The sequence below is a fragment of the Oncorhynchus kisutch genome, linkage group LG16 (assembly GCF_002021735.2).
Source record: "Oncorhynchus kisutch isolate 150728-3 linkage group LG16, Okis_V2, whole genome shotgun sequence".
Taxonomy (NCBI): Eukaryota; Metazoa; Chordata; class Actinopteri; order Salmoniformes; family Salmonidae; genus Oncorhynchus; species Oncorhynchus kisutch.
This window is the reverse complement of record NC_034189.2, coordinates 44,971,958-44,996,644: the sequence shown is the minus strand read 5'-3', so window position 1 is coordinate 44,996,644 and position 24,687 is coordinate 44,971,958. Positions and strand designations below refer to the sequence as shown.

General features: G+C 43.0%; 2 protein-coding genes across 6 annotated transcripts; one reads left to right on the top strand and one right to left on the bottom strand.

The window, feature by feature from the left end:
• The first annotated feature begins 1,725 nt into the window (after nucleotides 1-1,725).
• LOC109879437 (claudin-10) lies at nucleotides 1,726-4,249 on the top strand. Its single transcript, XM_020471610.2, has 5 exons — nucleotides 1,726-2,391; nucleotides 2,704-2,865; nucleotides 2,969-3,050; nucleotides 3,135-3,245; nucleotides 3,351-4,249. The coding sequence occupies exons 1-5, from the start codon at nucleotides 2,160-2,162 to the stop codon at nucleotides 3,748-3,750; spliced, it is 987 nt and encodes a 328-aa protein (XP_020327199.1). The 5' UTR covers nucleotides 1,726-2,159; the 3' UTR covers nucleotides 3,751-4,249.
• A 4,652-nt stretch (nucleotides 4,250-8,901) lies between these two features.
• Nucleotides 8,902-24,453, bottom strand: dzip1 (DAZ interacting zinc finger protein 1). Of its 5 annotated transcripts, none has more exons than XM_031792520.1 (19): nucleotides 24,304-24,453; nucleotides 23,170-23,328; nucleotides 22,243-22,845; nucleotides 20,232-20,316; nucleotides 19,755-19,891; nucleotides 19,506-19,652; nucleotides 19,248-19,373; nucleotides 19,098-19,160; nucleotides 18,823-18,951; nucleotides 18,478-18,526; nucleotides 17,628-17,678; nucleotides 17,342-17,401; nucleotides 16,796-16,953; nucleotides 16,370-16,574; nucleotides 12,158-12,311; nucleotides 11,580-11,977; nucleotides 9,838-9,965; nucleotides 9,531-9,693; nucleotides 8,902-9,440 (listed from the first exon to the last, which is right to left on the bottom strand). In XM_031792520.1, exons 2-19 carry the CDS (start codon nucleotides 23,188-23,190, stop codon nucleotides 9,361-9,363), a joined length of 2,757 nt encoding a protein of 918 aa, XP_031648380.1. In that variant the 5' UTR covers nucleotides 23,191-23,328; nucleotides 24,304-24,453; the 3' UTR covers nucleotides 8,902-9,360. The 5 variants fall into 5 exon arrangements, with proteins under 5 accessions (XP_031648380.1, XP_031648381.1, XP_031648383.1 ...); XM_031792521.1 differs by having other exon boundaries at nucleotides 22,243-22,812; XM_031792523.1 differs by having other exon boundaries at nucleotides 23,106-23,328; nucleotides 24,304-24,452.
• Nucleotides 24,454-24,687: the final 234 nt, after the last annotated feature.

Here is a 24,687-nt window from a genome sequence, read left to right as displayed (position 1 = left end):
GGGGTTTATCACTTTGACATGGACCTCTGTATGAGTGTCTCATGACAACTACCTCCGGAACTCAACTGTGGAGCCAATGCCCATCTGCCGTATGCTGTCACTCTTTAGCAGACCACAAGTGAAGCCTAGATGAACGAAGAGTCAATAGAGAGCATTGTGTGCTCTCAAGAACTGTCAAATTCTTGTATTTTTGCAATATACCTCACACTGAAAGATGGCCTCCTACCAGCCACCACAGACAGAAAGGGGATTCCGTTGTCTCGACTGATCACAGAGTTACTAATCAACAGCAGTCCTGCCCCAGTTGATCTTTGTTCAGACTCGGATATGGGAATCGGAAGTTTCCCCCCCTGCCGCCTGCCATCTATCTCCACCTTCTGATCAATGGAAACCTTAACCCTGTTCCGCGAATCCTTTTGGCCCTCCGAGCCGGGGGACTCTCACCAGCTGGCATGGGGCTACAGCTGGCAGCCGCCCCGTGCTCCCTGCTCCAGTCCTGTGTATCCGTAAACAAGTGTCGGGTGTCCCGCAGCTCTGGTTGGTCAGAGGACCTACTCTGACAATGCTACTATGTTTGGATGATAGCCAGACATCTAGACAAAATCAATAATGGTGAGTGATTTCCCATTTTGATGTCCATATTTTTCAGAATGAATCAAGAGATGAATACGCCATATATATATATATTTTTTTTTTTACCGTTTTATTGTATGCAATAAGTCTAAGATTCCTAATTTGTATGGATTGAAGCATCAGAATGGCCACATGATTCACAAGCATCCATAATTCATGTTTATTCTGTCACATCAGATTCTACATTCAAACATGAAGGCCACCAGCAGAATCCTTGCGCCCCAATGTTTATTTCTGCCAAATTTACAGCAAATAATTTCCGTACACAAGTTGAGTCAGATTCGGACTGTGGTTGAGGCACAGTTTGAGGCACAGTTTGGTCGCCTTTCAACAAGACACCACCAGACTGTATGGCTACACTTTTATTTAGAGGACCGTAGAATCAAACTATTGACAGATAGAAACTCAAACAATGTTCTGTGTCCTTCAATCTTTGGATGGAATCTTACTTAATATTTCTACAATTCTCCTGGTAGGTAATTCTGCAGCAGGTATTTGTGCTTTATAACCCATAATTAACGTGAGGCCCTGCCAGCGAACACAACCACTCTTTTGTTCATTCTCTCTTATTAGCCCTTGATTAATGAAAAGCATGAATTACCACCATATAGGTCCATGCATCACAACAGTGGGTCCATTCCAATGTCCCATCTACTTTGCCGATAAGCCGAGGGACTCGGTACAAAGAAGACCCTTCTCATCTTCACTCACCACAAGAAAATCCATTCCCCATGCAACTAATACCATCAGAGAGAGCCGTGGATTTAAGCATAATTATATGAGGTCAAAGACGTTATGTTTTAATTATATAAGTGAAGCAGGCAGCACACCTAGCTAATAACCCACCGCAGCCTGAGGCAATGTCAACGGACAATGGAAGCGCTTCAACGGACTCTGAAGTTGTAATTCCTCAGGTAATGAGTTCTTATTGAACTAGTTAAGGTCAGACCTGCACTGTATTTAAAATAATGATAATCTTGAGATGAGGTCAAATTTTTCCCATAGCCTTTGGACTATACTAGGTCATGTTTATGTATTTCGAATACATTTGATCAGAATTAGTCAAATAAATCAAAAACCCAAGGAATCAGCTTGGGACATAGAGATGGATGTTTTTGAAACGTGAGATAAACGCTTAGGTCAACATCTTTAGCACCCAAACAGGGTTCTGGGAACCTGAGCAGCAACAGACCCATATCCACCCTCATGCAGTATGGGAAAAGTGACAACCAGGTAGAGCGACAAAATGACTGTCTCCTTAGTCGTACTGAGCCCTGCTACCAAGCTGTATGACTGGGATGAGCAGGTTTGTTCTACAGCACAGCACAGTACAGCAGGAGACTCAGGCTCCACTGGACAGAGGCTCCACCAAGGAGACACACCATCGTATAGACGAGGGAAAAAGGAATCGCCAAATAAGTCAGATCTCGAAAAAAGAAACGCAACAGAGACGGTCATAATAAGACAACTTGAGGGTTATCTAGATATAGAGCATATAGACTGACTCCACACACCGGAGTATCAGGATGAAAATCCGCGTGATGCAGATCTGGGGCTTCCTGATGACAGTGCTGGGCTGGATCTTTGTGGCATGCACCATGGCCATGGAGGGCTGGAAGGTCACGTCTATCGGGGGCATGGGCGGCTCGGCTGTCATCAAGGTGGCCTGGTACTGGTCTAACCTGTGGAAGGCCTGCTTCACCGACTCCACTTCTGTCACCAACTGCCAAGACTTCCCTGTGCTCTGGTCCGTGGACAGTAAGTACCGTAGAGACATGCATCATATATTGTGTTCTAATTCTATTTCTATGGTGGGCATGAAGTCGTATATCAACAAGAGGTACACATCTGAAGACAGCCTGTTAAGTTAATTTACCCCCCCAAAATAGGGCTTAAAACAAATTATGTTAATATGTGAGTATTACTGTGCTTTGTCTTTTAAGCAATGCAGACAGACTTCTGTGAGTTTAGACTGTTTCAGTACAGTGACATTGGTTATTCCACTGAAGTTATAAAGCCTACTGTAGTGTAAAATGTGACCGTGCGTTCGGTTGTGTTCTAATCAACCAGACCACATCCAGATTGTGAGGGGCCTGCTGATGGGTGCTCTGTCTGTGGGGATGCTGGGGTTCGTACTCAGTCTCATTGGGATGGAGTGCACCTTCCTCGGGGGCAAGGACAAGGCGAAGTACAGGAAGCTCTTTACTGGAGGAGTCTTTCACATCATCAGCGGTAAATATTCTTTCAGTTGACTTTTCTCTCTGTGAAAGCAACCTGGCAGATGCACACTGTAGCAGATTGAGAGTAGCTGACTGACTCACTTCGTCTTATGCAGGCTTTCTGGCTGCGTCGGGATATGCTGTCTACGCAAAATACGTCTCCGGGGAATACTTCAACCCCTATTTTGACGGATTAAAGTGAGTTGACTTGGATGCAGGTTTTTCCATTCAGTTACAAGATAATATTAATTATCTCTCTCTCTCTCACACATACACACACAGGTTTGACCTGGGGACTCCTCTGTTTCTTGGCTGGGTGGGATCAGCTTTCCATATGACAGGGGGTTGGTTCTACTTGGTCTCTGTGTGCAAACTGCTCTGTGGGGACGAGAGGTGAGTACAAGCATAGCCATGCTCATCATGGAATAGTTATTCATTTACTCATAACATATTTGGCATTGATTTGTTCTTTCTCATTTTGTATGTCATCTCTCCCAGCGAAACCATAGTCATCCCTGAACTTCCCGAGGTTGAGAGCGACCAGGCCAAGTCCACCACACCACAGTCCCCAGTATCCCAGATCACCTCAAAGATCAAGGTTTCATCTGCATCTAAGATCTCTTCCAAAGCTGCACACTCAGATGTGTCTGCCATCTCCTCAAGGTCTGGTCAGTCCGGTCGCGCGTCCAAATCCGAGCGGTCTGGGCGGTCCTCAAACTCCGTGCAGTCCTCGAAATCTGGCGGCGGGTCTTTGACATCTGGTCGTTCATCGAGGTCGAGGTCTCATGGGTCAGTGCACTCTGAGGTGAGCAGCGGCAGCAGTAGTACAGTGTCCTCTTTATCCAGTGGGTCAAGGCGGAGCGAGAGAGAACCGTTTATCAAAAACTCCTACATATGACCTGGTTCTGTTCAAGTATGTGTGATTTTGACTGGATTGAACTGAAGCAACAATTGTATAATCTGTATATGATGATTAGGGCTGTCAGAGTTAATCCGTTAACTTCATGGGATTTTAGTGAACTACTGTTTTGTAAATCGGGATTAATCTCATTGTCTGAAAGCTTTCAAAATACAGTGAGAATATCCAAAATACATCATTTACACAGCTAAAAAAAAACAATTCGATGTCAAAACACGTTAACAATGAGGTTAAATTAAGTGTGCTTTATCAATTTACCTGATTTGCTAACCGTTGCTTTGGACAATTCAATTTGAGCAAATTCTGAATTTGCGATGAATCACAACAAATCCTTTGATTAACTTGATTAAATGTTTGAATCGTATGACAGCCCAACGATGATCCAATTGTGAATCTGTATGTGGGGGAATGTTTCTGTATCTAATGGCCTTTTATCCTGGGTGTGTTTCACTATCATTAAATAAAATGCTTCATCACATTCATTGTTTCATGTGTTGCTATTGATAATGTCATTCAAGCAGGACTTTTCTGCCTTTCGACCAAGCTCTCTCTGACTCCGTGTTGTTGTTGTTCTCCCTTTTCAAACGATTCAACTGTAGTCCAATCAAAATCAAGATATTTTAGGGTCTATAAATAATCCCCAACTCTTTTAGATGTTACCTTCCTAATATTGTCAGCACAGTCATTCCTGCCAAAGCAGTCAGGGAGGTTGCCTGTAAACAGTCTCTGTTTTTGGTGTTGCCACTCAATTCTGCCAGGACACTGTTTCCTATTTAAACCAAGAGTGATATGCCGCACAGCTGACAGACCGATGCTCCTATCTTGTGCTCTTCTAAATTAATATGGAATACTTTTTAAACAATGCATTTTTGTGAATTCCGTGACCTAGATTGGATAAAACCAATAGCCTTGAAATAGCTCCATTAACTTACCCTCGGAGGTCCCTGTGAGCGATCCTCTCCACCTGTCCAGACAGAGGAATGTGGAGAAAGTTGGTTGTTTGTGGCCTGCACCCTGGCTATCGACTACTGGAGGGTGGCCCAGGTCAGGGGCCAGGGTGGGTCCTCAATCGTCAGTGTGACCTGGTTCTGGTCCAACCTGTGGAAGGACTGCTCTGAGGACTCTACCGCTGTGGTTAACTGTGTGGACTTTGGGGTTCTGAGGACGGTGAAATGTGGTTTGAGTACTAGAATCTCTCATCTCGTATCTGGTATCTCTGTGTGGAATAATCAGGAGTCTTACGGGTGCCTGTTAATATGAATCTTTCTCTAAATAGAACTTAATTAATTAAAGCATATTGGCAGGCTAACACACCTATGATACATACTGACTAATACAACGATACATGTTATTTGCAATATATTTTATTTGGCTAAGCTAGGTTCAATTCATTTTGTACATAATGTTACAGTAATTGATTAGCCTCCAAAGCAATGAGATCTGTCTGTGTTACACAGCGTACATCAAGGGAGTGAGAGGGCTTCTGATGATTGGTCTAGCCGTGGGTCTGGTGAGAACTGTGTTTTCCTTTGTTGGAATGGAGTGCCCTTACATTGGATGAAACCAGAGAACCAATGGCAAACTGCTATTAACAGCTGCCTCTCTCAGGACACATACCGTACAAATCACCTTAACTTAGAGGGTTTAAACTTCCTCATCCTGACTATATGTTTTTCTTCTTTGTCATTGGTTCCTAATCCCTGACGCATCATCATGCAGGCGTCTCAGACATCAGCAGTTATTGTTTAATAAACACAGTTGCAGCAGCCATTTTTACATGCCAAAGCAGACCCATCAAAACTAAGGCAATGTCGCAAATAGAACAATCTGAGGGAAGATGTTGGAGTAACAAACCGTATGGGAATATCAAGCTGTTTCTTTCTACATTTTCCCCTACTCAGGTATGATATTGGATCTGTTCTTTGGCTTGGCCTAGTGGGATGCTTCCTCATCATATTGTACCCATACTGCTCTCTGACACTATATTCACAGTAGCCCATTCAAACAGGTTAAATGTACAGTACAGTATAAGTATAAGCATAGATGCCTGATTTACACACACCACCACATATGCATGCTTCTCTAAATGAATGGTGTATTTTCAGTCTACAATGCAATTTGCATAAAGCTTGAGTGCATGTTTTCTGAATATATCTTAATACGCTAGCAGGGTGGAATTGGCCCACTCCTCCAGATCTCCCATGGTGCCCCTCACCAGAGAATTTTGAACGAGAGAAAACAGCCAATCAAAACAGTCACAGGAGCCAAAGGGATCCAACAAGTCCCACCTCTACAGTGATTGGTTGTGATCGTGTGGCATGTTGCGCTGGGATTGACATTTTTTGTTTGTTATGTAGCTGTTCCATGTGTATTGGCATGTTCTTTTTCATTTTAAAATGCTATTTTCATTATTGTGGCAAAACAAATTGTCCAATAAAGATCTACTTTAGGATACTGTCCTCAGCTCTACTCTATAGGCTATATTACATAGATCATTATCAGTTTGTCCAGAGAATATTGACATGAATCAGTTACATGCACCAGTGTCTTGTGACCTTAGCTGAGAGGGAGCAGTTCATCCACTGTGATTTGAGATAAAGGGCTATGAGAGAAACCTAGTGTCAAACCCCCATACGAGGGGAGGGAGGAAACCAGTTTCATGAATCCCCATCCCTGACTCTATCTCCCCCTGGTTCGTGGGAAAAGAATACGTTTGCTTACGGAGCAAAACCCTGTGAGATAAGCCAAACGTCCACAATGCTGGTTTGACTGGGAGGCATCAGTGACATAACAATGCAAGTGCCTGGCTGCACCTTGACTTCCACAGACCGAAGATCTCTGAGCAACTCTGGAACTTCACTCCAGCTTTGTTCACTACATCCATTTCTCTGGTAAATCCTCTTCATAAACGTAGCTTTTTTCCCCCTGTAACCACTGCCAAGCTAGAGGAGAGCGTCCTCCTTATCGACCATCATCATGAAGCATAGGACGGTGATGATGTACATGGAGATAGGCTGCTTTGTGTCTGGCTGGCTGGATTCTGGTGAGCTCCACCCTGGGTATAGAGTACTGGACCTGGTCTGAAGTGGGCAGCGTGGTGCTCACCACCAGCAACTACTTCCCTAACCTCTGGAAGGACTGTGTCTCAGACTCAACGGGGGTGTCCGACTGCAAAGAGTACCCCTCCATGCTGGGACTACCAGGTATGTTCTGGACAGCTTGTCACAACTTGCATGGATGTGTGACTCTGTCTTAATATGGACACCTAACATCTGATGATACATGATGGGATATTGACTCTTACAACTTAGAGGGTTGTACTCAAGATCTTCAGTGCAGTTTGGTGCAGTTGATTATCATTCAGCAGATGCTCTTATACAGTACTATATTACAGGTAGATAATGGGGCAGGGCAGAAGTATGACTATAAATATCATGATCAACATTTTGCAGACGGAAGTAGCGACACCATAGAGTGGAATCCACAATATACACGGAGTACACAACACATTAAAAACACCCTATCTTTCCATGACATAGACTGACCAGGTGAATCCAGGTGAAAGCTATGATCCCTTATTGACGTCACGTGCCACTTCAATCGGTGTAGAGGAAGGGGAGGAGAAAGCTTAAAGGACTGTGGACTGTGTGTGTGTGCCATTCAGAGTGTTAATGGGCAAGGCAAGAGCCTTAAGTACCTTTGAATGGGGTATGGTAGTAGCTGCCAGGCACACTGGTATGTGTCAAGAACTGCAACGCTGCTGGCTTTTTTTTTTGACATCCAGCCAACTTCACACAATTGTGGGAAGCATTGGAGCCAACATGGGCCAGCATCCCTGTGAAACGCTTTTGACACATTTTTTTATTTAAATATTTCAGTCATTTAGCAGACACTCTTATCCAGAGCAACTTACAGTAGTGAGTGCAAACATTTTCATACTGGTCCTCCATGGGATTCAAACCAACAAGCCTGGCTTTGCAAGTGCCATGCTCTAACAAGTGAGCAACACAGGACTTGTAGTACATTGTAGAGTCCACACTCTGATGAATTGTAGCTGTTCTGAGGGTAAAAGGGGGTTGGTACAACTCAATATTAGGAAGTTGTTCCTAATGTTTTGTATACTCAGTATATAATACATAATTGTGGTCCTGTACTTTGGCTTCCTGTTTAACTGAGTGTTCTACTCTGCATCAGTGTTCCTTTACTCAGTAAGGGCTTTGTCCATCTGTTCTATCATTCTTGGGTTCTTAACTGGGTAGGCCATCATTATAAATAAGAATGTGTTCTTAACTGATTTGCCTAGTTCAATTTTTAAAAATGTGATATGATAATAATAGCTGTTTTCCTCCTATAATTTTCTGGCCTGATCCTGTACTCCTGGTGGGGTAACAAAGTAAGATCAGAGTCTGTGGATCCCAATTTCAAGGCACAGAAGTGAGTGGATTTTTTTTCAATGAGACTGCTGGAACACACTAGAACAACATTGGTTTCAAGTAGTTAAGTATACAGTATATGCATTCAAATTTTTTCTCTTTGAAATCGGAGCAGCGTTTTTTATTGGCTGGGGAGGCTCGCTCTTGCTCATCACCGGTGGTTTCGTACTCAGTTTCTTCTCTGGAAAGGAGGGTCTACGCTCAACGTAATACTTTCCACAATATTCCTGCTTCACTCGAAAGACAATAGATTGCATCAAAGGAATATTTTTTGTGTCGGATATGTTCATCATCTCACAATTCTCTCGCTCCGTCTTCCAGTTGAAAGAAAAGGCCCCGCAGACCTAACTCCTATGCCACAGCTCGGACCAGACGCACATACAGGATGACAAACTCTTCCAGAGTGACTCCAATGCCACAATTGGTCCAAGGGAGCAGAGGTGGCAGAAGGATCAGGACAACAAGGACCACTGGGGAGATTTTGTTTGAGCTGCAGTAGCTCCTGTACTGCAGGAAATACACTGCTTCATATTATTGGTTGTTAGTTACCATGAAAACATTGTGGGAACTGACTCAATTTGATTTGGTAACTGTCTCACCACCTACACCTTGTAGATACCTCATGTATGACTGTTTTACTAACATATAACTGTGTTCCTTTAGTGAACTGAATTGACATCAAGGAAAGGGATGAATGTTTTCATTTGATTAAAAAAAAAAGTTTTATTGCTTGTCTAGCGTGTATAAATATTTTATATACATTTGTTTTTCATAGGACATTCAAATGTCTTACAAATTTCATGTAAATTGTTTTGACACAAATCATACAAGTACCTCACATGGAGTGCAATATCACATTTCATAAAACCTCTAAGGTGACAATTCCCTGTAGCTAATATATAATCTGTATATGAAATAAAAACACTGAAAACTGCCACAAGGCAGATGGCTACCACTGTCATAGGTGTATATCTCAAGAGATACACTGTGTCCTGAACAGAGAGGATCTCTTCGTTAAGTCTCTTCTACATGCAACTGTTATTCTAACAGTATCGGTAAATCATGTAGAAGTATATTTGTCTTCCAAAGAATTCCTATGGGCGTCATATTGAGTTTTATCATTGTCGAACTGTAAACCCGTATCACCTCCATATGACTATATATCATCGTCACTCCAGTCGCTGACAGAGACCAGGCTGCTCTTCAGAGTGCTGCCGGTTCCTGCTTCATTCAAACCTGGGGAATGGATAAACATCATCAGAGGCTGAAGATGAAGGATAAAGGGACCTGAATGGAGCCGGGTCTGTGAGAGTGAGTGAGATTGACCTGTTTTCTGCCCCTTCCCGGTGGATGTTCCCCAGACACTGGTAGTGCTGTCTGAATCCAGGCTCTTCCTCACAGGGGCGGTGGGCTTGCCCACGGGGGCGGGTACCGATAGGTCATCCAACGAGGAGATATCCCAGTCATCCTCATCATCCTCGTTTGCATACTGAAACGCATAACAGTCCAGATTAACACGATTAGGATATGGGAACATTCTGACGTTGACAAATGTTCTGTTTGTTCTCTGTGTCTTATGTTACTCTGAGTTGATGATGACACTGCAGAGAGGAGACTACAGAGGATTTCTCACCTTGAGTTCCCGTACAACGTCTTTGTCTTTACTCTCTGGTAAGATGCTCACTCCCCCTAGTGGCTTCTTTGGTCCTCTGTCTGCAAGCTGCTTCTCCAGGCTCTTAGTCAAGTCCCTGACCAGGTTATCTGGAAAGACAAATATGGTCAGCACAACGCATAAAAACCTATGGGCAACAGTTTTCAATAAACACACAACAAAAAGAAAAGGTGTGTTGTTATCTGATATTAGCACTTAACTTCTTTGGGACTGGGGGGCAGTATTGAGTAGCTTGGATGAATAAGGTGCCCAGAGTAAACTGCCTGCTACTCAGGCCCAGTTGCTAATATATGCATATTATGAGTAGATTTGGATAGAAAACACTCTGAAGTTTTTAAAACTGTTTGACTGATGTCTGTGAATATAACAGAACTCATATGGCAGGCAAAAACCTGAGAAAAATTCCCCCCAAAATTCCAAAAATCCAACCAGGAAGTGGGAAATCTGAGGTTTAGTTTTTCCAAGTCATTGCCTATCGAATATACAGTGTCTATGGGGTCATATTGCACTTCCTAAGGCTTCCACTAGATGTCAACAGTCTTTAGAACCTTGCTTGATGCTTCTACTGTGAAGGAGGGGGGAATGGGAGCTGAATGAGTCAGAGGTCTGCCAGAGTGGCAATAGCTGATCACACGTGCTCACGTGAGAGGTAGCTGCGTTCCATCGCATTTCTACAGACAGTTGGAACATTATTGAAGATTTATGTTAAAAACATCCTAAAGATTGATTCTATACTTCGTTTGAAATGTTTCTACGAACTGTAATATGACTTTTCATCTGAACTTTCGCCTGGACTTGCCCGCGTGTCGAGTTTGGATTGTGTACTAAACGCGCAAATATAAAGGAGGTATTTGGACATAAATTATGGACTTTATCGAACAAATCAAACATTTATTGTGGAACTGGGATTGCTGGGAGTGCATCCTGCTGAAGATTTTCAAAGGTAAGTGAATATTTATAATGCTATTTCTGACGTTGTTGACTCCACAACATGGCGGATATATGTTGGGCTTGTTTTGTTGTCTGAGCCCTGTACTCAGATTATTGCATGGTGTGCTTTTTCAGTAAAGCTTTTTTGAAATCTGACACAGCGGTTGCATTAAGGAGAAGTGGATCTAAAATTCCATGCAAAACACTTGTATCTTTTAGCAATGGTTATTATGAGTATTTCTGTAAATTGATGTGGCTCTCTGCAAAATTACCGGATGTTTTGGAACTACTGAACGTAACGCGCCAATGTAAACTAAAATTTTTGGATATAAATATGAACTTTATCGAACAAAACATACATGTATTGTGTAACATGAAGTCCTATGAGTGTCATCTGATGAAGATTATCAAAGGTTAGTGATTAATTTTATCTCTATGTCTGCTGTTTGTGACTCCTCTCTTTGGCTGGAAAAATGGCTGTGTTTTTCTGTGAATAGGCACTCACCTAACATAATCGTTTGGTGTGCTTTCGTCGTAAAGCCTTTTTGAAATCGGACACTGTGGCTGGATTTACAACAAGTTTATCTTTAAAATGGTGTGAAATACTTGCATGTTTGAGGAATTTTAATTATGGGATTTCTGTTGTTTTGAATTTGGCGCCCTGCACTTTCACTGGCTGTTGTTGAGGTGGGACGCTACCGTCCCGAATATCCCAGAGAGGTTAAAGGAGTAAATCAGCCTCGTGGTGTAAAAACAACAAAAGTCCCTTTTACTGTTTGTAGTCTTCTGTACGTTCCCATTCTGGTCTTTGTAGTTCTGGAGCTGTTGTGGGTCGACCTCCTCCAACTCACTCCCCTCTGTCCACTCTCCCTCGCTCTCTACCACAGTGACTGCCGTTTTGGTCGTGTTGACCGCAGTGCTTCTGGGCTGCTGGGGTTTATATGGCTGAGCCTGGGTGGTAATGGGCTGGACCTGTTTGGGCTGGCTTGATCTGGCCTGGACCGGTTTGGACTGGGTGAGTTTGTGATGGGGGGTGGTCTTGGGTTGTGTTGGTTTGGGATGGGAGGCTCTGTGATGAGGGACTCTCTGCTCCTGTCTGAGTTTCTGAGGTGGCTCCTCCTCCTCTTCCTCCTCTGATGATGACTCATCGTCTGAGCTGAAGGGAGGGGTCCTACGAGAACAAAGGCAATGTCATAATTTGAAATGAACGTACAATCAATCACTCCCTTATAAGGTAATAAGAAACTGATATACACATAAATTAAGCCAGTGGTGAGGTAGTCTCTTTAGACAGGGTGTCTATCTGGCATGTATTGAGACAAACCGCAGGAGATTCTGACTAGGTACGTACTTGGGAGTGGAGGTATTGGGCAGGGTAGTGGTAAGGGTCCGGGGGGCAGGCTGGGGGGTCGTCTGCAGCTGTTTGGCAGGCGCTGCTGGTGGTCCTGACATCACTTGGGTCACCTTGGAAGAAAGGCTGCTGGACAGCTGTCTGGCCTGGGTCACTGTAGGGAGGGACAGAACAATAACAATCAGCTGATTCCTTCGTTTGAGGACATCTCGAGGCCTAAGTAGGTTAAAACGGTGACGAACATGACTCCTGTTGCGAGCAGCTTAAGGCTTAAACTGTTACATTGATTAAGGGGGACTTGTTTAATGTCACCAGCAGCATGCTAGCAAACTATCACAAGAGAATGGAATAGACCCACGAGATGAAACATGAACCCCTCAGCAAAAACCATATGAACATCCTTGAATGCATTAAAAGTTCTAAGTCCTCATACTCCCCACATGCCATAGACCACCAAGTGCTAACAGTCAGTATCTGGATAATATCTGTGAAATGCTTGACAATGTATGTGACATCAACAGAGAAGTATATTTCCTGGGTGATTTAAAAAATTGAATGGCTCGCATCAAGCTGCTCACTCAAGAACAAACTTCAAACTGTAACCAGTGCCTGCAACCTGTTTCAGGTTGTCAGTCAACCTACCAGGGTAGTTACAAACAACACAGGAATGAAATCATCAACATGTTTTGATCACATCTTTACTAACGCGGCAGAATTGTGCTTTAAAGCAGTATCCAACTCCATTGGATGTAGTGATCTCAATATAATATCCATATCTAGGAAAATCAAAGTTCCAAAGGCTGGGCCTAATATAGTGTATAAGAGGTCATACAACAAGTTTTGTAGTGATTTATATGTTGATAATGTAGAGAATATTTGCTGGTCTGTGGTGTGTAATGAGGAGCAACCAGACGCTGCACTTAATAAAATTGCTTTTCCAGTTACTAATAAGCACGCACCCATTAAGAAAATGAATGTAAAAACTGTTAAATCCCCTTGGATTGATGAGGAATTAAAAAATTGTATGGTTGAGAGTAGAGGTCGATCGATTATGATTTTTCAACGCCGATACCGATTATTGGATGACCAAAAAAGCCGATACCGATTAATCGGTCGATTTTTATTTATTTATTTGTAATAATGACAATTACAACAATACTGAATGAACACTTATTTGAACTTAAAACCTGTTGTAACTACCCATCCAGTGTCCGGGATTGTTGTCATCATCTGACACTAATTAGCATAACGCAACAGACAAAAAATATTACTAGAAAATATTCATATTCATGAAATCACAAGTGAAATATATTGAAACACAGCTTAGCCTTTTGTTAATCACCCTGTCATCTCAGATTTTGAAAATATGCTTTTCAGCCAAAGCAAGACAAGCATTTGTGTAAGTTTATCGATAGCCTAGCATAGCATTATGTCCAGCTAGCAGTAGGCAACTTGGTCACGGAAATCAGAAAAGCAATCAAATTAAATCGTTTACCTTTGATGAGCTTCAGATGTTTTCACTCACGAGACTCCCAGTTAGATAGCAAATGTTCCTTTTTTTCAAAAATATTATTTTTGTAGGCGAAATAGCTCCGTTTGTTCTTCACGTTTTGCTGAGAAATCGACCGGAAATTGCGGTCACGAAAACGCAGAAAAAGATTCCAAATTAGCAAATTAGATTATAAACGTAGTTTATAATCAATCCTCAAGGTGTTTTTCACATTTCTATTCGATAATATATCAACTGGGACAGTTGGCTTTTCAGTAGGACCGATAGGAAAAATGGCTACCTCTGTATTTTACGCAATAATCACTCTGAGAGCCATCAGGTGACCACTTACGCAATATAGTCGTTTACGCTTATTCTTCAACATAAATGCGTGAAACTACGTCAAAATGCTGTAGACACCTTGGGGAATACATAGAAAAAGGAATCTGGTTGATAGCCCATTCACTGCTCAATAGGGACGCATCGGAACGCAGAGCTTTCAAAACATGAGTCACTTCCGGATTGGATTTTTCTCAGGCTTTCGCCTGCAATATCAGTTCTGTTATACTCACAGACCATTTTTTTTTTTACAGTTTTGGAAACTTTAGTGTTTTCTATCCTAAGCTGTCAATTATATGCATATTCTAGCATCTTGTCCTGACAAAATAGCCCGTTTACTCTGGGAACGTTATTTTTCCAAAAATGATTTTTAGGTTTTAAGTTTTAGGTTGTAGTTATTATAGGAATTATAGCCATTTATATACCATTTGTATTTCATTAACCTTTGACTATTGGATGTTCTTATAGGCACTTTAGTATTGCCAGTCTAACAGTATAGCTTCCGTCCTTCTCCTCGCTCCTCCCTGGGCTCGAACCAGGAACACAACGACAACAGCCACCCTCGAAGCAGTGTTACCCATGCAGAGCAAGGGAAACAATCACTCCAAGGCTCAGAGCGAGTGACGTTTGAAACGCTATTAGCGCGCACTAACTGGCTAGCCATTTCACTTCGGTTACACCAGCCTCATCTCGGGAGTTGATAGGCTTGAAGTCATAAACAGCGCAATGCTTGACGCACAATGAAGAGCTGCTGGAAAAACGCACAAAAGTGCTGAATGAATGCTTACGCGCCTGCTTCTGCCTACCACCGTTCAGTCAGATACTTAGATACTTGTATGCTCAGTCAGATTATATGCAACGCAGGACCCGCTAGATAATATCTAGTAATATCATCAACCATGTGTAGTTAACTAGTGATTATGATTGATTGTTTTTTATAAGATAAGTTTAATGCTAGCTAGCAAGTTACCTTGGCTTACTGCATTCGCGTAACATGCAGTCTCCTTGTGGATTGCAACGAGAGAGAGGCAGGTCGTTATTGCGTTGGACTAGTTAACTGTAAGGTTGCAAGATTGGAACCCCCGAGCTGACAAGGTGAAAATCTGTCGTTCTGCCCCTGATCAAGGCAGTTAACCCACGGTTCCTAAGCCGTCATTGAAAATAAGAATGTGTTCTTAACTGACTTGCCTAGTTAAATAAAGGTATACAGTTTTTTTGTTAAATATATATATTTTTTTTAAATCGGCGCCCAAAAATACCTGTTTAGGACCCTTACTGTTTTCAATCTTTACTAACGACATGCCACTGGCTTTGAGCAATGGCCAGAGTGTCTACGTATGTGGATGACTCAACACTATACACGTCAGCTACTACAGCGACTGAAATGACTGCAACACTTTACAAAGAGCAGCAGTTCGTTTTGGAATGGGTAGCAAGGAATAAGTTAGTCCAAAATATTTCCTAAACTAAAAGCATTGTATTTGTGACAAATCATTCACTAAACCCTAAACCTCAACTACATCTCGTAATAAATCATGTGGAAATTGAGCACATTGAGGTAACTAAACTGCTTGGAGTAACGTTGGACCGTAAACTGTCATGGTCAAAACATATTGAAACAACAGTATCTAAGATGGGGAGAAGTTTGTCCATAATAAAGCTCTGCTCTGCCTTCTTAACAACACAATCAATAAGGCAGGTCCTACAGGCACTGATTTTCTCGCACCTGGACTACTGTTCAGTAATGTGGTCAGGTGCCACAAAGAGGGACTTGGGAAAATTGCAGTTGCCTCAGAACAGGGCAGCACAGCTGGCCCTTAAAAGTACACGGAGAGCTAACATTAATGACATGCATGTCAGTCTCTCATGGCTCAAAGTGGAAGAGAGATTGACTGCATCATTACTTGTCTTTGTAAGAGGTGTTGACATGCTGAAGGTACCGACACCCATACATACCCCACAATACATGCCACTAGAGTTCTCTTCACAGTCCCCAAGTCCAGAACAGACTATGGGAGGCACACAGTACTACATAGAGCCATGACTACATGGAACTCTATTCCACATCAGGTAACTGATGACAGCAGTAGAATCAGATGTAAAAAGCAGGTAAAAATACACCTTATGGAACAGAGGGGACTGTGAAGTAACACAAACACAGGTAGACACATGCAGACACACAAACGATAACATACGCACTATACACACGCATACATGGATTTTACATTGTAGATATGTGGTTAGGGTTAGTGTGTTGTGACTTCTGTAAAGATTGGATTGTAATGTTTTTTAAATTGTATAACGGCTTTAATTTTGCCCGAGGAATAGTAGCGGCTGCCTTGGCAGCAGTTGCGGGGATCCATAATAAATACAAATACATCTACCTTGAGTGGGTTGTTTTGGTTTGACCCGCTGCTCGGGGGCAGAGTCACTCTCCGTCCTCTTGTCCTTCAGTCTCAGACGCAGTGTGAGAGCCACATCCTCACGGTGACGCCAATAGTCCGGAATGTCCTTCGCCATACTCTCTCTCTCTGAGCGCAACTTAGCCATGAGATCACTGTACTCGCTGCCTCCGAGTCCCCTCAGACCCTACAGAGTTGTGTAGATTAGAAAATGGAAGACGCTTAACTATCATAAGGATTATCTTTACTGGGGAAACAAATGATCCCTCAAGTCTATTAGTGAAGTCAATTTGTTGTATGTTTTTGATGGTGTATCTGTCAGGCTGACTCTTTCACGGCATAGATCTTCCAGAGTGTGATTTTAAAGATGCCATTGTGTATTTGTACTCATGAAGGTACAGTACATACCGGTTTGACTCCCAGGGACTCAAGCTTCTCTAGGAGTGCCTGCTCCAGGGCGGGACGCAGCTCCCTCTTGATGTTGGGGTTCTTCCTCAGGACACTGGTCACAGAAGACGGCTGCTTCATTACAACAACTGGCTTCTTCTCAGACACGCTGGACAAGTCTATGACAAGCACCAGACAAGTACAGTACAGTTACACATACACTTGATAACACACTCAAAATAACACTGATGCCTTTGTAGTTTCAGAGGACAGGCTGGGCGAGCATGAAAATGATTTGAGAGAGAGAGAGCGGTGCATATGAACTTCCTTTTCTTCCATTTACAAAGGACCTGTGCCATAGATAACTACAGCTAACAGCCACATGATTCTGGAGAGGGACGGGCAGAAGAGAACATCTTGCTGCCTTTTTGGGCCAACGTGGCTTTGACTGACTTGACTTCACAAATGCTCACTGACTACATGGCAGGCATCACAGACCGACTGACACGTCCGTGCAGAGAGCATGCATGGAGTAGACAGACGCTGCTGCCGTCTAGACTGTGTTACCTTTGTCCTCCTCAGACAGCTCCTCTATAGGATCCAGTTTAGGAGCAGAGGGAGGCTGCTCTGATTGGACAACACAGGGGGTCAGAGGTCAGACAAGATCGGGAATTAGGAGGAGGGAATTCAGGTAGATGGAACAATAACATTGATCTCTAATGGTGTCTTGTTGGGAGATCGCTGACAGAACAGTCTCGTTACATGCTAGCATACCTTTTCTCTGAGCAAAAGGATGCAGATGTCTGGATTGACTGAGCTACATATCGTTGGGAATCTCCTGCTAATAACTTACCCTTCACTACTCTCTTTGGTTTAGGCTCTGGCGCTGTGGCTGTTAAGATCACTGAAACATACAAAGTAGGAGGAATAGTCAGTAATAACAGGTTCTTTACAGAACTATAAACAGCTAACATCCAGATTCAAGCTAACATCCAGATTCAAGCTAATATCCAGATTCAAGCTAACATCCAGATTCAAGCTAACATCCAGATTCAAGCTAATATCCAGATTCAAGCTAATATCCAGATTCAAGCTAACATCCAGATTCAAGCTAATATCCAGATTCAAGCTAACATCCAGATTCAAGCTAATATCCAGATTCAAGCTAATATCCAGATTCAAGCTAACATCCAGATTCAAGCTAATATCCAGATTCAAGCTAACATCCAGATTCAAGCTAACATCCAGATTCAAGCTAATATCCAGATTCAAGCTAACATCCAGATTCAAGCTAATATCCAGATTCAAGCTAACATCCAGATTCAAGCTAACATCCAGATTCAAGCTAATATCCAGATTCAAGCTAACATCCAGATTCAAGCTAATATCCAGATTCAAGCTAACATCCAGATTCAAGCTAATATCCAGATTCAAGCTAATATCCAGATTCAAGCTAACATCCAGATTCAAGCTAATATCCAGATTCAAGCTAATATCCAGATTCAAGCTAACATCCAGATTCAAGCTAATATCCAGATTCAAGCTAACATCCAGATTCAAGCTAATATCCAGATTCAAGCTAATATCCAGATTCAAGCTAACATCCAGATTCAAGCTAATATCCAGATTCAAGCTAATATCCAAATTTGACAAATATAAACAAAGTAATACAAAAAATAAAGTCAAAGAAAAAGTATGCATACCTGGAACTTCAACTACTTTAGTAGGTGGATTTGAGGACATATGCTTTATCTGTGAAATGAAGAAGTACAATAAGCTACATTTCTTAATTATATATTTTTAATGTTTTGTATTCAACCCCTGCTGTTGAACCCCAATGGCGTAATCTAATTTAATTTAACTTTTTAACATGCTTATGAAGTCAGAGTGGCCCTGACGACTACACTATATGAGTGTGTGGAAACATGACACACACTGGGAACATGAAACAACGCGCCATCAAATCCAGGATTTCCTGTATGAGGGTCAAGTAGGCGCCCAGTTTCCCGGTGGCCGGGTCGCCAGGGGGTGGTGGTGAGTGAACTGACCTGCTCTCGCTGAGAGAGGATGATTAGGTCCCGCTCCTGAAGCCGCTGGTCACTCTCCTCCTTCTGCCTCTGGCTCTGCTGCTGCCACTCCACCACAGACGACTCCAACCTGCTAAACTGATCCTGCCACTGAGAGGAGACATAGGACAGACGTAGACGTTAGAGATCCCACAGCGATGGCTGCCTCTTTCAAGGCTCTCCGCTGAACATTAACTATTCAACAGAACTCACAAGTAGTTCTGTTAACCAGTATTCTTCATCAAAACTTAATATACCTGATTCTTTTCGCTCTCATGGTTAGCCTTCATTTTTTCAATTTTTGATGTAAACCTTTCTTCCTGTAACAAAATAAATAGTTGATACATAAAAAAAAAAAAACACAACTTGAAATATTTAAAGAGAAGAAGTACTGCTTAGCTGCTTACCAGTTTCTTGTGTTTCTGATCCATCTTCTGGACCACAATCTTGTTTTTTTCATCCATGTCTTGGTCAGTCTGCTGGGGAGCAGGACTGGGCCTCCTCTCAGGAGTGGTCATCTTGAGATCCACTTTCTGTACAGATCACATCAAATCATTCAAACAAAAACCTCCCTGACTTACAGAACCAAATCACTAACGCATCAGTTTGAATTGGACACGGAACCAGGAAAGTCAGTGCTTTGACAAATGGACTAGTAGACTCACTTGTTGAAGAAGAGCGTTCCTGTTGTGAAGCATCTCTATCTCCCTCCGGAAGCCGTCTCTCATCTCCTCTATCTTCCTGTGTTCTTCTTCCTTCCATCTCTCTAGCTTTCTCATCAAATCCTGGTGCATGGACTGCTGGTCTCTTTCCTACAGATGAAAAGAGAATGAAAATGGTCAAAAGCTCTAAACAAATACGCAAGTGCAAAATGATCAATGTCATGGAAACAAGCACGGTTCTTATTGTCCCACCTGAGAGGCTTTGGCCAAGAGGGCTTGCCTCTGTGACTCCAGCTCAGATGTGGTGTAACTCAGCTGCCCTTTCAGCCGACTGATCTCCTCCTCATCTGCAATGCTCTTCACTTTCCTCTGGTTGCCTGTCCTTAACTCTGAGAGAAACATTAACAGAGACATACTAATGGAGAAAAAGTTAGCCTAAGTTGTGTTTCAGGGCCGGGCTCAAAGATATACACCTCTCTCTTTCTGCTAGACTCTGTGGGAGTGTGTGACATGTCTACTGCTGCTGCAAACTACAGTGGGATGTCATAGGAACTGGTTCTCCAGCATTGTAGACACACTGTGGTGGCTTGGGGACACCCATACCAGTGGGACTCCCTATAGGAGACAGGGTAGTTGGCTGCAGTGAACCTTCTTACCTGACTGACGGTTACTTTCCCTACCGTTCTCTCTAAACTGATGATCAAACCTTTTAAAGTTCTCTTGACTTACGGCTGTCGTACTCGTCTGCATGGCGACGTTGCATATGATTCTGGAGAAAGGAGGAATTCATGAAGGCTTTATCACAATGTTGACACTAAAGGAAAAGAAAAGGAAACAGAATTATACATTGACAGTACATTCCCATGCAAAGATTGCAACGAATCAATGGTCTGAATACATGTTGTTTGCTACCTTCACTGATAGATCAAACGTAAGGCCAATTTTGTAATAGGCAACTTGGGCTGTGTGTAAAAAATTAACACATCTGAACCCAAAGCTCAAGTCGCGACTATACTATCCACCATTAAGCTTTAAAGACTGTTTCCTGGGAGACAGATCGACATAGCGACATTACCATCCACCAATAAGCTTCAGGGACTGTTTCCTGGGAGACAGATCTACATAGCGTGTGTGACGTGATTCACCCCATATGCCTGGCGTCACCTCGCTCCAGCTCACAGGGGAGGGGGAGTGACAGACGGGGCAGATTAAACGCCAGAGCAACCACATCACACGCCACATTTAACGCCCGACACCAACACAGCACGCATCTGTGCCTTCATTCAAACTGAACCGCACTGCCACCGATACCTTGTTGCCTCGCGTGCTGGTGCTCTACCATGCTGCAGGGGAAGTGGTGGTTTCTACAACAGAGACCCTTGTTGTTGTGTGCTGTAATTGCATTGCTGCTCTGGAATAACTTTGGAAATCGCCAGTGAAATTGAATTAGGTCTGGTCCTTGATCGAATCAAGGCGGTTGTGTGTCTGTTGGCATCCGTTTGCCGTGTCTTGATGTGCGAGACAGTAATAAAAAAGCGGACTAAAACGTTCATTTTCTAGATTGCATTGACAACACACAGGCTGAAATAGACAGGACGTTTCTTGAATGATACAAGTACTACAATTTATGCAAAAATTCTGCGAATTGCAGACAATTAGGCTAGATACTGTGTATCAGATACACTGTACATTCTGTATATCTGTTGAAGTTCCTGTAAATGTAGCTTGACGTAATACATTTGAGTACCTGTGTGAAACAATCAACACATCTAGGCCTATTTCTGGAAGCACGGTGGCCCATCAATAATTGAGCTGTACAGACGCCTCGGTTATCAACGTGCCTGTTAGCCGGGCAGGGCACTCTCACCTAGCAACAATGCTCAGCCATATGAAACACTAGGTGTTGCCTTGGCAACAGCTGGGCCCTATTCAACAGCAATGCCCTTTAAAAATATAAGGATCCTTCTATTCTACATCTGTACAATAAATGCATACATTTCTGGTGTAACAAATAGAAGAACATCAAAATGACACGTTGACGCGAGACCAATGTCATTATGGAAACATGAATGAGGGTGGGGGAGGTGGTTCAGTCATTTTGGTTCCGTCTCTTGCCACCCTTTTGTAAGTGGATTAAAAGAACTAGGTCTAATTATCACCAGCTGACACCATCTGCTCAGAGCACAATCCTATTGTTTAGGTCCCAAAACAAAGCTGATAACGATTACGTCTACCAATCCTTATAAAGTGGCCACATTACAGCTACGGGATGAGGTGAACCTATTTCCAATACTATGTCTCTGATTTAAATGGTATAATTAATTTAAACCAAATCAAATTTGATTTGTCACATGCGTTGTAAACAACAGGTAGACTAACAGTGAAATGCTTACTTCCCAACAATGCAGAGAAAAAAAAGAAGAAAAAAAGATGTAAAAATAATAACACAAGGAATAAATTCACATTGAGTAACGATAACTTGGCGATATACACAGGGTACCAGTACTGAGACAATGTGCATGGGTACGAGGTAACTGAGGTAGATATGTTCGAAGATGAACCTCCTATTAGCATTCTCACTCCTCTGACAATGATAATTGAACAAAGCTAAAGCAGCTCTGAATATCACCTGGGGAACAATGGCTAAGAGGGGGACCCAGGAGGAAGGGGGGACTAACTGTTGTACAATACAAATGGAAACCGACACCGAGAAGAAGCAGCAACGTGAGGTGTTCAGTACCTTATGGCAATTGGTCATGTTTATCATAGCCTGCTGGTTGAGGGCAATGATTTTCTTCCTCTGCTTCAGCTCCGTCTTCAGTACCTTGGCCTGGTCCGCCTGCTTCTGCTGCTGGGCCAGGAGCTGCTGGTGCTCGCGGGCCTGGGTCTGCAGCCTCTCCTCGGCCTCCCCCAGGCTCAGGGTCAAGTACTCCTGGGAGTGCAGCAGGTACTCCACTGTCAGCTGGGCCAGGCGGAAGAGCTTGAGCAGCGCTGGGTCCACGGGGCTCTGGCAGCGGACACAACGCTCCCCCTCCACGTTGCAGAAGGTCACCCCTGTGATGTGCTCCTGCAGGGTCTGGAAGTCCAGCTCGCTGGCCACCAGGTCCACGTCCACCGCGCTGATCCGGCGCCAGTCAACGCTCTCGCGCCGAGGCCGGAATTTGAAAGGCGGGATGGTGGTGGATGTGGAGGCAGACATGGCTGGTGGTGGTGGTGCTGGAGGACACCGGCCGCTGGAGGAGGGCTGGCTCAGGGGGGAGTTTAGGAGGGAGGGGATCCCAGCTGATGAGTGGGTCCCTTGGGTCTCTGGCTGGTATGGGTAATACACGTTATTGTAAAATGGCTGAAAAAAACAAGACATTTATACTAGGTTATTGTTTTTTATTTTATTTGTGACAGACAACAACAAATAGATTATTGTGTGCTACAGATTAGAAATGCAGCATCTAAATCAAGGTCAGGGAGAAACAAACCTTCTGCAGGTATCACAGCAATACAACAGCAGCATGAACAGAGTATAGAATATGGAAGAAAAAACAAAGATTCCACCTCTCAGCACATGAATGAACAATATGAGATGACACAAAAATGGCTAAGCATTACATTCGTATTCGATGGTAATCTACCCAATTCTTCCGATGTCAAGTTGACGCCGTGTTGTCCTTACCATCGTGGATTTCATGCGCATTTATGAGATCGAACACAGAGAACGAGTAGTCGTTTCCTATTGGTGCACGCCCCCTTCAGCTGTCTGCCGCGACACCGAGGCAGGGCGTCCTCTCGATCACCATGGAGACAAAACAGTGCGTCCCACTTTACGGGCTCCCTGGGGAGACATATGTTATCAAAATATTGCACCTAATCAATTCTAAATGATTCCACAATGCACGCGACTGCAGCATCAACAGTATCCTCGCTAGCTGGATGTATTCAATGTTTTTTGTGAAGCCACTCATGCCACTGACACTGCAGTAATAACATATGACCATTTTTAATTAATATTCTGTTATTCTACCCACGTGATATATGTCTGGCTAACATCTGCAACAAAAATGCTTAAACTTCTGTCTTTTTTTCTATTTGTGCATTAAAAGCCACATAACCAATTGAGTCAAGTGAAGTGTCAAGCTCTCAACATGCATGACATTGCTTGATTGCTATTACCAAATAATGGAAACCAAATTACGCAGCTATTCTCATCGAACTAACGTTAGATACTTTGTGGCCCAAACTTTTTACAATTAATGACTGTTGACAAATAACCATATTTATATTCTGCAGCATCACCCACTTCTGGTTGTCCCTCTCAAATTACGGGCACTGTGCCTCAAAACAGTTCAAGTTGGGACAAGTTGAGCCCAACAAAAGAACAGAACGCATGTGGAGAAACAGTTTCAGTATTTTTTTTTTACGTCAGTTAGCTACCTAGCTATAAATGTAACTAGGCTATATTAGTTAATAGCGTAGTAACTAGCTATTTAGCTAGCTAAGTAACGTTTATTTTGTAGACATTAACAAAATAGCAACCAGTAAATTAGCTAGCTCACACGTCTGTATTTTCAAAAATATCCCTAGCTAAGTAGCGGACTAAACTCCACTCCATGGTGAAGGAAGAGTGGAGTTTAGTCCGTTAGTTACTACCGTCGGCTCGCTAGCTAGCTAAATTGGCTAACGGACATTTACTTTAGTAGCAAACAAATTTATTGAACATGGACTTCATCCTACGTGCCTTTTGAGTGTGTCTCATAAAATAAATAACATTCTGATCGAACTCTAAGTTTTAGTCAGAACTCAAACTTACCGTCCGCAACGTTTTTAAAGTCCATAAAAACTGTTTTTCCATGGGACTCGGGCTTTACTGAGATCTTCGGATGGAGTGAGACTGGAGAGACCGCGGTGACGTAGCAGCTGCTGCACACATTCCAAAAGCTCTGCTCATCCCGTGTCCCCTCTCCAAAGAGGGGGGAGGGGATTTAGGGAACTCAAACTGCTGAGATTTAGGAAAGGGGGATTGACAAATGTGGATGTTAGTCTGTTATCTCTGAATACGCAATTGCATATACCATATACACATTTAGAGCCAAGGTGCTTTTAACATTTAGTTGGCTGTTGGCCGTTACTTTTTAGCCACCGTCGTTGTTTTTACAGGCAAGAAAAGCAACCGCGCAAAAAGGACAAGGCTGCT